Source organism: Neovison vison, chromosome 9 (assembly GCF_020171115.1).
Source record: "Neovison vison isolate M4711 chromosome 9, ASM_NN_V1, whole genome shotgun sequence".
Classification (NCBI taxonomy): domain Eukaryota; kingdom Metazoa; phylum Chordata; class Mammalia; order Carnivora; family Mustelidae; genus Neogale; species Neogale vison.
In genome coordinates this window covers 30775473-30789282 of record NC_058099.1, presented here as the reverse complement: position 1 = coordinate 30789282, position 13810 = coordinate 30775473, and the positions used below count along the sequence as shown (strand labels likewise).

At 41.1% G+C, this 13810-nt stretch overlaps 2 protein-coding genes across 5 annotated transcripts in view; one reads left to right on the top strand and one right to left on the bottom strand.

Annotated features, from left to right (window-relative positions):
* INVS (inversin) overlaps positions 1 to 5312 on the top strand; it is a 168880-nt gene extending 163568 nt beyond the window's left edge. For all 3 annotated transcript variants that reach the window (XM_044265260.1, XM_044265257.1, XM_044265258.1), the window contains 3 exons: positions 223 to 452; positions 1187 to 1261; positions 4495 to 5312. In XM_044265260.1, coding sequence (XP_044121195.1) covers positions 223 to 452; positions 1187 to 1261; positions 4495 to 4601 — 412 coding nt within the window. In that variant the 3' untranslated portion in view covers positions 4602 to 5312. The remainder of the gene's footprint in view (positions 1 to 222; positions 453 to 1186; positions 1262 to 4494) is intronic.
* Positions 5313 to 7004: 1692 nt separating this feature from the next.
* Positions 7005 to 13810, bottom strand: part of TEX10 (testis expressed 10) — a 66271-nt gene continuing 59465 nt past the window's right edge. The window contains exons 14-15 of one of the 2 annotated variants that reach the window (XM_044265255.1): positions 8433 to 8643; positions 7005 to 7226 (exon numbers count right to left, since the gene is read on the bottom strand). In XM_044265255.1, the coding sequence (XP_044121190.1) occupies positions 7113 to 7226; positions 8433 to 8643 (325 nt within the window). In that variant the 3' untranslated portion in view covers positions 7005 to 7112. Of the gene's footprint in view, positions 7227 to 8432; positions 8644 to 13810 lie in introns of those variants that run through there. The other variant, XM_044265256.1, reaches the window with a different exon arrangement.

Below are 13810 nucleotides of genomic sequence, written 5' to 3'. Positions count from 1 at the left end.
ATTGGCTTGACTGACCCTAACGGCAGAGTCAACTGATTCCTAGTTCAGGAAGTGTCTGATTTAAAAACAAAACAAAAAACATTAAACATACTGCCACTGTAAAGCAGAAATGGGAGCTTAAATGAATCTCCCAGTTCATCAAGTACTATTCCTATAGCTTCCAGGAAACATGTTTCACAGTACTATGATCGTAAAGCCTTTCTCGTCTTCTGACCCCACCAGCTACCAGCTTAGGAAGCACCTGTCTCACCTTCTGCATATGAAGGAGCTTGGAGCCAGAGATGTGGACAGATGGAACCGAGAGTGCCTGGCATTGTTGCTCCAAATTTGGAGGAAAGAACTGGAACTAACCTCCCCAAAGAACACTGCAGTAACCAGGACCACCAAGAGTTCATCCAAGGGCAGCTCAGGCACAAAGTCCACTAGACACTCAGTACTCAAGCAAATCTACGGTAATTGTCCTTTGGGCACTCTGTAGTTGACAAGCATCCCCAGAGTGTTGCATCAGTATCCAAAATGGAATTTAATTACAATGGGCAAACCTCCATCCAGGTAGGAATTTTATTATTCTATTTCCAGGCACCAAAAGAATCCTCAGCATCCACATTTAATGCCTCCAGCAGCTCTGGGTCAGAATTGGTTTCATTATGCATTCTACCATTTCAACCCAGAGAGCCTTCCAGCCAAAACGTCTTCTGCTGGCCTTCATTACTAAATGCCTCATCCTTTAAACCCCTCAAGACCACTGCTTGTGTCTTCCCTTTACCCATCTGGAGGGCTCCAGGAGCAGGAAGACCCTGTCTGCCTCACTTTAACCTTAGGGTTGCCCTTCTGTGGGAATGCCCCAGACCCATGCACTACAGTAAATACTTGTTCAGCAGATGAGCTGCTTTAAATGGAAACATTTTCAGCTCTGAAAAAAGCCCATCCAAATAAACCCAGCAGACACAAGCCTGGCTAGCTCCCCAAAAGAAAAACGTTGAGCCAAGGCACCTTTAGAAATAGACTTGCAGCCCAGGCAGCAAAAATTCAGGACTTTACCCTTGGCCTACATGGTATTTCCACACCATACCTAATTTATCTTGGCAGATACCAACAAGCTCAAGCCTTTACCTCAATGAGGAATTTAGAACTTGGTTAGGCTGCAGCTGTCATGTCAGAAATGGTCACTGTTGGTTGATTTCAGGTTGTTCTCAAGAAGGAAAAGTACCTTATCCCACAAGATCTTCCAGAGCTCATCCTGTGCTGCGTCTCAATTCAGGTAAGGTAGCCAATGAACTGACAAAACAGACTGCGGAGATATGGGGGAAGAATTTGCCTTGTTTCATCCCCAAAGGTGGAAGGTATCACAACAGAGACTCCCAGGGGTTTCCAATGGTCATTTCATTCCCCTTTCGGAATTATTACTGCAGTCGACCTATCTCCACAAGAGGCAAGTCATTGTTAACATTACCTCCAGTAGAGACAACCGACGACAAATGGTACCTATTACTGATCACTTTTACATATGTGTTCACACAAAGAAGGAAGTGAAAATACTGTCTTTCTTCAAATAAGACCTTGGGGAATTCTTGCTCCATACTGGTTTTACATTAAGATTCTTCATCTCCTTCTCAAAGTTGAGAAGAAGTTCTGTTACCACAAATTCTGGCTTTTGCCTTTCATGACCCTGTGAGCTGGACATTTAGTATTTAATAACCTGTCCTGCTCTGGCTTCACTCATACAGAAGCTCAGGGAACTTTCTTTTCAGCTATAAGACAAGAGTGTTTTACTCAGAGCCCCCTTCATTCACACCAGCATTAAATTTGGGTGATAAGTTCAGTGCTGTCAGCAGTTAATGTCAGATCCAGTGTTGCTCATGGGTGGCTATGGCAACACGTCCCCCCACCCTCGCCGATCTAGTCATCCTGCAGAACAGAGTGCAGCTGGGAAGGTGAACAATGACTGTCAGCATGAACTTTAACATTCATTTAGTTTTTGATGGGGAGAAAACCTGGATGTGGGGGTAGAGTCATTACTGCCCAATCTTTAATAATAAGAGTTGGGCAACTCATATAATAGAGGCAGGCTGATCAGGGAGTAGTGGGTAGGGCAGTAAGAACTGAAGCTGATTCCTTAGAAAGTTTCCATGTAAAAAAGAAAACTTTTGTTATACTTGAATGAACTGAAAATTAGTTTCAAAAACAATGGTCAAATAGAACCACCAGAGAAGCAGCATTTAGGTAACCAGAGCATTTTGTATTTAGTCCTGTATTTTTCTCTTGAGAAAATCAGAAACTTAAAAATGAAGAAGGGCTTTAGAAGCACAAAAGGTTTTTTATATAAAGGGCAGAATAAATAAATTCAAATACTTAGTGGTTTCTTGGGATTTCACATAAATAGCTTGTTTGTTCTACATACGTAATTCTGACTGGCTTGGAAATAGACAAGCACTGAAGAAAATCTTTTCCTAAACCTAAACTTGGGGGAACAAAAGGTTTTGTTAGGTCCACCCATTCACATTAAGCATTAACCAGTGAATCAGGCTGACTGTCAGGGCTAACTAGTTTAGCTGGAACCAGTATGTGTTTTATACAGAAAACATGTCTATAAATAATTTCCATGGAAATGGGCACACAATTTTCTGCAGTGTAGTATCCTAGATGCCAAACTGAACCAAGAAGAGAACATTAATTTTGGTCTTCTCCATGAATTAAAGTTTTCATTCTTCTGCTTTGAGAATTCCATGGGATTAAGGATCTTCTAATTTGTTCACTGTCCTGTTCAGTTGAAGAAAATTATCTGGCACATAGTAAGCTCCAATATTTGACTGAAAGCTTTAGCAGTGCCTTTACCTCTTTAAAGAGGAGGCAGAAAGGCAGCTGGATATCACAAAGTATATATATATATATAGCCTCCTTGGACTGTTTCTCCACATGCATTTGGGAGACTCCACATCCACAATCCATGTTCTCTCCAGTCCTTCAACAGTAACCCCTGCAAACCACCTACAACATAGCAGCATAAGACCACTTATGTATGTATATAAAAATATATATAATCGGAGCACCTGGGTGGCTCAGTGGGTTAAGCCTCTGCCTTCGGCTCAGGTCATAATCTCAGGGTCCTGGGATTGAGCCCTGCATCGGGCTCTCTGCTCAGCAGGGAGCCTGCTCCCCCCACCCCACCTGCCACTCTGTCTACTTGTGATTTCTCTATCTGTTAAATAAATAAATAAATATCTGTTAAATAAATAAAACCTTTAAATTTGGGGGCCCATCTTTTTTTTTTTTTTTTAAAGATTTTATTTATTTATTTGACAGAGAGAGATCACAAGTAGGCAGAGAGGTAGGCAGAGAGAGAGGAGGAAGCAGGCTCCCTGCCAAGCAGAGAGCCCGATGTGGGGCTCAATCGCAGGACCCTGGGATCATGACCTGGGGGGCCCATCTTTTTATTTTTTTTTTTTTAAAGATTTTATTTATTTATTTGAGAGAGAGAGACAGTGAGAGAGAGCATGAGCGAGGAGAAGGTCAGAGAGCGAAGCAGACTCCCCCATGGAGCTGGGAGCCTGATGTGGGACTCGATCCCGGGACTCCAGGATCACGCCCTGAGCCGAAGGCAGTCGTCCAACCAACTGAGCCACCCAGGCGTCCCGGGCCCATCTTTTTAAATACAAAAGAACTACCTTTAAAAAAATCCACTCCAATGAATGGACTAGCCATGGCTCAAGTGATTACTGGTAATAACTCCCTTGTATGAATGCAGAATTCCTGCCCACCTATAGAAGGCTATGCAAGTAACTCAAGACTTGATACAAAAGGCAGCCGAAAACAGAGTTCCAGATCAACATTTCACTGTAAAAGAACTTTAGGTAACAGTAATAAAACCAGGAGAGAAATAATAAGACATGTTTGTAACTTTAACTACTCCCCTTTCATATTTGCTGCTTTGTTCCACAAAAAGTTCGGAGCAACAGACAGCAATATGGCCTAAACAAGTTCTCTTAACCATCTGGGGCCTTGGCATCCTCATTTATCAAATGAGAAGGTTTTTACATCACAGTTTTCCAACTGTGGCGCCCCACCTCAAGATTATATGCCTATCAGACTATCATCCTTAAAGATCGAGCTTTCAACAAACCTATTTTCTACAATGGATTCTATAGCCAACTCTGTGGCCTGTGGAAAGTTAAGCTATGTAAGTGTATATGTAGGTTTGTGGTATTTTATGTTGAAAGCAGAGAAAGCTATACCAATTATTGCAGACAGACTGAAGACCTAGGTCCCAGTCACAGCACAAGCACCTGACCCCTTTAGGTTAAGAGATGTCCTATTATCTTGGAGAAGGAGGGAAAATGCAAGGCTAGTAAGTCATCCTGTTTCTGCAACAAACTGGCCATCACCTTAGTAGCCCCATGGATAGTCCATACCTAAATCCTTGTTCCTCACCAGCAATGAACTCTTCAGTACTAAATTTAATAACCTGATTATCTCTCTGGTATTTGCTTTTAACAGTGAGCAACTTGCAGTGTATACACCTCCTTGAGAACAGTGGAAGATCAAAGAATTTTTCTTATAACCTACAATCAGCTACTCAATCAAAAACCAAAACAAAGCTCTGACCACCTCTGGAGGAAGAATGTGTCTGGGGTAGCTGGAATAGCTAGTGCAGAGTTCTAATTCTCTGCTGATTCATCTTTTACATCTTGAGACAACTTTAATCCTCACGCCTAAAGCCTTAGTGGCCTGAAAATGTGGTAACAACTAAGTGACCGTGTCTGAATGTTCTCTCTCTGTTCTTCTACCGCACTGTTTTGTACACTTAGCCTGTGCTACAAGGACCATGGTACACTGTGCCAAAGCTTCCTGGCTGTCTACCTTCACTTCAGTCAGTACAGCTGTAAAGCAGAACTTATAATTAACAGAAAATCTAAGTAAAACTCAGAACATGAGCACTAACATGAGATTTCTGCCAGCCAGCTGGTGCAGGCCTGGGTTTTTGGCCCTGGTAAAAAACTAGATGAGATGGATGGTTAGGAGCCTGTCCTACAGCACCCATCTTCTTCATTTCACTTTCTCTCCAATCAAATCTTATTCCAACATTATCATTTTTAAATTTTAGAGCAGAATCATGACCCAGCATTTGCATTTAAAAATTAAGACAAGGGGCACCTGGGTGGCTCAGTAAAACGTCTGCCTTTGGCTCAGGTCACGATCCCCTGGAGCTGTACCAGGCTCACCACTCACTGGGGAAACTGCTGGATATTCTCTCCCTTTCCTTCATAACCCTCCCCTCCCCAAACACACACACGCTCTCTCATTTTCTCTCTCTCTTTCTTTTACTCTAAAATAAATCAATCTTGGGGCACCTGGGTAGCTCAATCAGTTAAGCATCTGCCTTTTGCTCAATCTCCAGGTCCTGGGATCGGGCCCCAAATAAGGCTCCCTGCTCAGCAGGGAGTCTACCTGTCCCTCTCCTGCTCTCCGTTTGTACTCTATCAAATAAATAAAAGCTTAAGAAAAAAAAAAATGGCGGCACCTGGGTGGCTCAGTGGGTTAAGCCTCTGCCTGAGCCGAAGCTCAGGTCAAGGTCTCAGGGTCCTGGGATCGAGCCCTGCATCGGGCTCTCTGCTCAGCAGGGAGCCTGCTTCCCCCTCTTTCTCTGCCTGCCTCTCTGCCTACTTGTGCTCTCTCTCTCTCTGTCAAATAAATAAAATCTTAAAAAAAAAATCTTAAGACAATAACAGGCCCTCTGTTGATCCCTTATATAATTCCCACGTTAGCCTCTGAAGGCCTCAGGTTGCTGCTGTGTCCTGTGAACAGCAATCTCACTTGCTGAGCACCAGCAGCAGTACTCCAGCACTGAGAAATCAGCTGGGGAGGTTTACAGACCAGACTATTTACGTATAAGGTATTAATTCAGGCCGTTTCTGCCTGACCTGTATAGGTGAGCAATCTTGTCAAAATGCCATTCCTACTGGCAAGGAAAACAGTCCTAACTAAAACTATATACATTCTAAAAACATCTGGCATAAATACAATCCAGTGATCACAGGCTTTTTCACATTTTTAAGAGCAAAGTTACAATAGGAACATAGACAGAAGGCCTAAACAGTGACAGGCTCAAATATTTCTAGAACCACTTCCATTTTATGAAAATTACTGCCACCTGTCCTGACAGTAAGAGATAAGCAATAAAGTGTTAACTGTAGCAAACTGTAAAAAATTAAGGTAATTATTTCATAATTATGAAAATAATGAATACAGGTGACCACTGAGCAGCCAGGTTTGTATGGATCCACTGAACATGGTTTTTCAATAAATACATATAGTATCGATAAATACAGCTGTGGTACTGCAAATGTGTTCTTTTTCTCTAGCTTGCTTTAAGAATTAGGTATCTAACACCAAAAAATATGGGTAAACTGATTATCAATAAGGCTTCTGGTCAACAGTATGCTATTAGTAGTAAAGGTCTGGGGGAATCAAATGTTATACACAGATTTTGTCTATAATCTGAGGGGAGGGTGTCAGAATTCCCTAAATCTCCAATATTGTACAAGGGTCAATATAAATTGCTATATATAGCTTCTAATAGACCATTAGTGGAAAGTACTTTTGAAAGAATTAACTTGATCAAAACAAGCTCCATTTAGGTATAGAAAAACCCCAAACAACTGTAGCACTATCTTAAAATCTTGCTCCTGCAGAGAGGGAGAGAAAACTGCTATATATAATAGGACTCCATAGTCAGAAGCTGAATGTCATGATGGAGAAGGGCAACTATTCCCAAATAAAAAACTGGTTTCTGATGCTGTCTGAATGAACCGGAGATGAGAACACAAAGAGACTCTGCTTTCTCGATAAATAATAGAAGATACTATATTATCACTGTGTATTTTGTAAATATTTAGTTCTTATGAAATGCAAAATACACTAACCACCTGTAATCAAGTATTATGTACTAGTCCAAAAAGCCAGCCTGCATTATTTTCCTACCTTAGAACAAAGAAAGGTTCATAAACTTCTTTAAAAGTTCAACTTTAATGACAAACATTACATCAGTCTCTCTTCAAAATTAGATGTGAATGAACAGTTTCAAACAGGAGGTACCACAATGTCTCTTACTGTACTCAATACACTGTACTCAGTGCACTGGGACCCTGGGGATGCCCAGTGATATATACATTGAAGCAATAATGCAAGTCTGTGAGCCACTGTTCCTGAATACCTCCACTCTTCAAGGTCTGCAAAGAAAAACAAGAGGAATTTGAGAATTGTATCAAAACTGTTATGCTACCCGACAGTATTTTACAAACCCAAACGAGACTTCCAAACCACTGGAATATCATCTTCCATCTATCAATCACCACAGGAAATCTTACTGGAAATGGAGATTTGTTAATTGGGCATTACCACTGGCAGTGAAAATTCCTAGTTACACTCCCAAATACAAGCAGTACTACCAGTTTCTAGTTTCATCTGTTCCCTCTCAAATACTAGGAACTAATGAAATTTCACCATCAACCATCCCTCCACTCTGGACTTCCTCACAAGCTTTGCACTAAGATCAACTGAGAATAATTCTACAAGGCCAAATGATAGTTTCTGTCATTCTCTTCCTTATAGAGGTAAGCTGATTCTGCAACCTCAGAATAATCCAAATTCTTGACTTTTCTTCCCTTCTATTTCTGAATGGTGCCTCTTCCATTACTTCCAGAAGGCTGCTGAGAAAATTCAGAACAAGAACCTGTTACATATATCTAGTTAAGTTCTATTACTCTGAAGTATTACACATAACAATAAAGCTCCAAATACCTACATAAGAAACCTCTAACTCTTCCAAACCAAAACCACTACAGGAATCCTAGAGATGCCCCTGCAAAACAGAACCAACCACCATACAAGACTGAAACCTGCAACTTCTTAACTTTCTCTTATTCTCCAGTGAACTAAGTGACTAGAAATTGGTTATAGTGTATTCCTGGTAAATAATTTTTTTAATGACAGCTGACATTTGTTGAGAACTTAGTATCTGTTACACTAAAAACTGAGTAATCTCATTTTATGGTTACCAAAACTCAATTAAGTTGCTATTCTTACAGCAAAGTAAAACAACTGACAGGTTTAAAAACAATGCCAAACTACCTGTATCAGACTCCTGGTAGGAGTGACTCTGATGCCTCTACTACTACTACTAAGTTGCTTGCCATCTGGTTTCAATATGACTGCTTTATGGCTTTTATTACGGACTTTGGATCAAAGACCTCCCCTGGTTAAGTGGCAGGTGCTAGTGTTCAGGGGAAGCCTTGGAAAATCACCATGGTGGGCTTACTTCCAAGAGTCAGTCAATGTACACAGGGGACCTAACCTCCCAAGAGCCAACAGCCCCATTCCCTGCAAGGAATCCCTTTTTCTAGTAAAAGTACAAAGCCCTGTTTCACACTTCTTACCGTGATATTCTTGATGATCTGCTGCACCAAGATGGCGTTGGCTAACATATGAGTCCTGAGGGGTGCGTGCTGAAGCAGCAGGCGAAGCAGCTGGCCCACAACAGGCAGCTCCTCAGGCCCAGCTCTGTTCACCCGCAGGCTCTGCAGCATCAACCTGAGGACTCGAGGCAGGAGAGCCAAGATGGAAACACAGACCCCCCACAGTTTGTCCCTACAACAAAAGACAAAAATGAGTCAGAGAGCCAACACACATAGAAAGAGTACCCTTTCTGTATTTCCTAAAACTGAAAAATGTCCTTTTTAAAAAACATGGTGTTCTCTGATAAAACTCTACAAATCAGAACTAATAACTAGGTTTCATCAGAGCTAAGTTTAAGCAAATCCAATAAAGAACCAGGTGCTCTCCCCAATTTAATGAGTTCTAGGAAGCCTAAGCAATCAGCACTTTCCTGGGCTTAACAGGACATTCTTGAAGCCCTGGTGATCATGTAACACAGAATTAGCCAAGGAACAGAATAATCTATATATGCATACTATTCTCTCTACTGAACATTATTCAAGTATTACACAACATCAAAAATCAAGAGTAAGACTATCACACTGATAAAAAGAAAAAAATGGGCTGCCTGGCTCAGTCAGTACAGCATGTGACCCTTGATCTCAGGGTCTTGTCTTTGAGCCCCATGTTGGGGGTAGAGTTTACTTGAAAAAAGAATAGAGGCACTTAGGTGGCTCAGCTGGTTAAGTGCTTTCAGTTCAGGCCATGATCTCAGAGCTGTGCAACAGAGCCCCTCACTGGTCTCCATACTCAGCTCTCAAAGTCTGACTGAAATTCTTTCCCCCTCCCCTTCCCACTGCTCTCTCACATGCTCTCTCTCTCTCTAAAATAAATAAAATCTTTAAAAAAAAAAAAACACATAAAACAACAAAACTTCATAAAACTCTATGCCTGTGACCTGAATTCTGAGCTGCTTCAATATTTTGAAGAGGACAGATTTGTGGAGAAAGTTGTGCTCACAAGGAACCAAAATGGATTGCAGAAAGTAGCCAATTAGGGAACTATTACTGTATTACTAGGTCATGAAAGGCCAGAAATAATAAATCCAAATTTTAGTATGCATGATTCTCTTGGTATTTTTTATACAGCAGGAACAAAAATGTTTCATGATAAAGGTTAAGTGGACTTGCAGTTAGCCTAACCACAATCCCGAAGTGTCAATTAAATGGAGCAATGAAGAGTCCACTGGCTAGCTGCTAAAAGCCCTGACCTTAGTCTGTTAGAGATTCTGTATCAAGAGTGCATAATCCTCCTAGTCCTGAAATCCTTCAGAGAATCTGACTACCTCCAGATGTAGCAGCTGCAGTCCTTTCACAATTTGATCAACCTCCCCAACTTCATATACAGCAACTGCATCAAAGGTGGATACTGAATCCATTCTCAGCCAACCAGACCCTCTTTTTGGAGACTTCATTCACCCTGTTGACTCATGCACAGCCAGGTTAGTAGAGCCACATGCAAGGAGAAAAAAGCCAGATTGCAGACATAGCTAATAAGGAGGCAAAGCACAGAGATAAAGACTACATAATCTAGAAGAAAATATAGAGAGAATTACTTTGGCTCCTAAGGAGTTTCAGTTTCTGCTTCCTCAATTCCTAGCCCTTTGGTTTTCTAAGTTACCCCTGTAATGGTCCAATATTCATTTTCTATTTTAACTTGAGTGGATTTCAAGTAATTGCTGACCAAAACTATGCTAAAAGGGCTCAGGAAGGGCGACTGGGTGGCTCAGTGGGTTAAAGCCTCTGCCTTTGGCTCAGGTCATAATCTCGGGGTCCTGGGATCGAGTCCCACATTGGGCTCTCTGCTCAAGAGGAGCCTGTTTCCTTCTCTCTCTGCCTGCCTCTCTGCCTACTTGGGATCTCTCTCTCTCTCTGTCAAATAAATAAATAGAATCTTAAAAAAAAAAAAAAGAGCTCATAAATTCTACACAATACTAAATATAAGTGGAATGGATCAATAAAGTTTAAAACTCCACCTTAAAATATACAATTTAAAATTGTCAAGCCAAAAAGAAGTCAAATTAGCACTCTTTGCAGATGATATGATACTCTATGTGGAAAACCCAAAAGACTCCACTCCAAAACTGCTAGAACTTGTACAGGAATTCAGTAAAGTGTCAGGATATAAGATCAATGCACAGAAATCAGTTGCATTTCTCTACACCAACAACAAGACAGAAGAAAGAGAAATTAAGGAGTCAATCCCATTTACAATTGCACCCCAAACCATAAGATACCTAGGAATAAACCTAACCAAAGAGGCTAAAAATCTATACTCAGAAAACTATAAAGTACTCATGAAAGAAACTGAGGAAGACACAAAGAAATGGAAAAATGTTCCATGCTCCTGGATTGGAAGAATAAATATTGTGAAAATGTCTATGCTACCTAAAGCAATCTACACATTTAATGCAATTCCTATCAAAGTACCATCCATCTTTTTCAAAGAAATGGAACAAATAATTTTAAAATTTACATGGAACCAGAAAAGACCTCGAATAGCCAAAGGGATATTGAAAAAGAAAGCCAAAGTTGGTGGCATCACAATTCCGGACTTCAAGCTCTATTACAAAGCTGTCATCATCAAGACAGCATGGTACTGGCACAAAAACAGACACATAGATCAATGGAACAGAACAGAGAGCCCAGAAATAGACCGTCAACTCTATGGTCAACTAATCTTTGACAAAGCAGGAAAGAATGTCCAATAGAAAAAAGACAGCCTCTTTAATATATGGTGTTGGGAAAATTGGACAGCCACGTGCGGAAAAATGAAATTGGACCATTTCCTTACACCACACACAAAAATAGACTCAAAATGGATTAAGGACCTCAATGTGAGAAAGGAATCCATCAAAATCCTTGAGGAGAACACAGGCAGCAACCTCTTCGACCTCAGCCGCAGCAACATCTTCCTAGGAACATCGCCAAAGGCAAGGGAAGCAAAGGCAAAAATGAACTTTTGGGATTTCATCAAGATCAAAAGCTTTTGCACAGCAAAGGAAACAGTTAACAAAATCAAAAGACAACTGACAGAATGGGAGAAGATATTTGCAAACGACATATCAGATAAAGGACTAGTGTCCAAAATCTATAAAGAACTTAACAAACTCAACACCCAAAGAACAAATAATCCAATCAAGAAATGGGCAGAGGACATGAACAGACGTTTCTGCAAAGAAGACATCCAGATGGCCAACAGACACATGAAAAAGTGCTCCATATCACTTGGCATCAGGGAAATACAAATCAAAACCACAATGAGATATCACCTCACACCAGTCAGAATGGCTAAAATCAACAAGTCAGGAAATGACAGATGCTGGCGAGGATGCGGAGAAAGGGGAACCCTCCTACACTGTTGGTGGGAATGCAAGCTGGTGCAACCACTCTGGAAAACAGCATGGAGGTTCCTCAAAATGTTGAAAATAGAACTGCCCTATGACCCAGCAATTGCACTACTGGGTATTTACCCTAAAGATACAAACGTAGTGATCCAAAGGGGCACGTGCACCCGAATGTTTATAGCAGCAATGTCCACAATAGCCAAACTATGGAAAGAACCTAGATGTCCATCAACAGATGAATGGATAAAGAAGATGTGGTATATATATACACAATGGAATACTATGCAGCCATCAAAAGAAACGAAATCTTGCCATTTGCGACAACATGGATGGAACTAGAGCGTATCATGCTTAGCGAAATAAGTCAAGCGGAGAAAGACAACTATCATATGATCTCCCTGATATGAGGAAGTGGTGATGCAACATGGGGGCTTAAGTGGGTAGGAGAAGAATCCATGAAACAAGATGGGATAGGGAGGGAGACAAACCATAAGTGACTCTTAATCTCACGAAACAAACTGTGGGTTGCTGGGGGGAGGGGGGTTGGGAGAAGGGGGGTAGGGTTATGGACATCGGGGAGGGTATGTGCTTTTGGGTAAATTGGAAGGGGAGGTGAACCATGAGAGACTAAGGACTCTGAAAAACAATCTGAAGGGTCTGAGGTGGTGGGGGGGTGGGAGGTTGGGGTACCAGGTGGTGGGTATTATAGAGGGCACGGTTTGCATGGAGCACTGGGTGTGCTGAAAAAAATAATGAATACTGTTTTTCTGAAAATAAATAAATTGGGGGGAAAAAAAAAGAAATAGACTTAAAAAAAAAAATAAAAATTGTCAAGCCAAAAAAAGAAATACAAGAGACCTCGATACCACAGGCAATAGAAGAAATACTGTATGAACAGCCATTCCTAGGGTTTTCTAAGAGTTGTCATGAGTGTACTCAGTCTAAGTGTATGCATGCTAAAGTGTTTAAAGGACAGAACTGGGGGTCACCTGGGTGGCTCAGTCACTTAGGTGTCTGCCTTCAGCTCAGGTCATGATCTCAGGGTACTGGGATGGAGCCCTGTGGCCAGCTTCCTGCTCAAGGAGGAGTCTGCTTCTCTTCCCTCTGGCCCTCCCCCCCGCCACACTCCTGCTCTCTCTTGCATACATGCACTCTCAAATAAAATCTTAAAAAAAAAAAAAATAGCGGGGACCAATGAAATTAAGGTTTCAGAACTCAAAACCGTAGTTCTAAAAACCATTCTCACTAATGAAAGTTCAGTATTTTGTATACAATTTTAAGGAGTTCAGGTAAATTCACAAACTTCTGACATATTCTAAATAGGTAACAGCAGCCTCCCCAACTTTCTACTCTAAACACAGAGAAATACAGATAAAATACTTAAAAAAAAAAAAAAAAAGCCAAATTTAAAAGCCAAATGGGTGAAATCTCTAGGTGCCAGAAACCATTATAGAAGTCATATAAAGAGAACCCAACAGAGGTACAGAACTGGATATGGGATTTTAGGGCTGGGTTTTCAACAGCTAAGTGTTGGAAGCTGAGACTTCAGGCCCTAGGTGTGGGAGGCAGGAAGCTAGAACTGGGGTCCCTGTATATAGCTGGAAGGCAGGACAATGCACATGTAAAACTCACCCACAGGGAGGTCTCCATACTCTGCACCAAATGCTCATAAGATCCACTCAGAGAAAAAGTATACAATCCAAACCAGGACTTTGTTCAACCCCATGAAAAAATTTCCAGAGCCACGCCTGCTTCCCTACATAAGGGAGAATCCCAACGCCAGAGAATAACAAGAAAAAACAGAACTGACAGAACTTTAAAGTAATACCAATGTATCATTGGAAAAAAAAGAATGACAATAAGTAAAAACCCACAACAGAGCAAAGAAAAGAAAATAATAGGGCTGATGAAATTAAAACTCGATGAAGTTAAATAAAACATACAACAAAGTGGAAAATGTTTCAGAGGTATAAG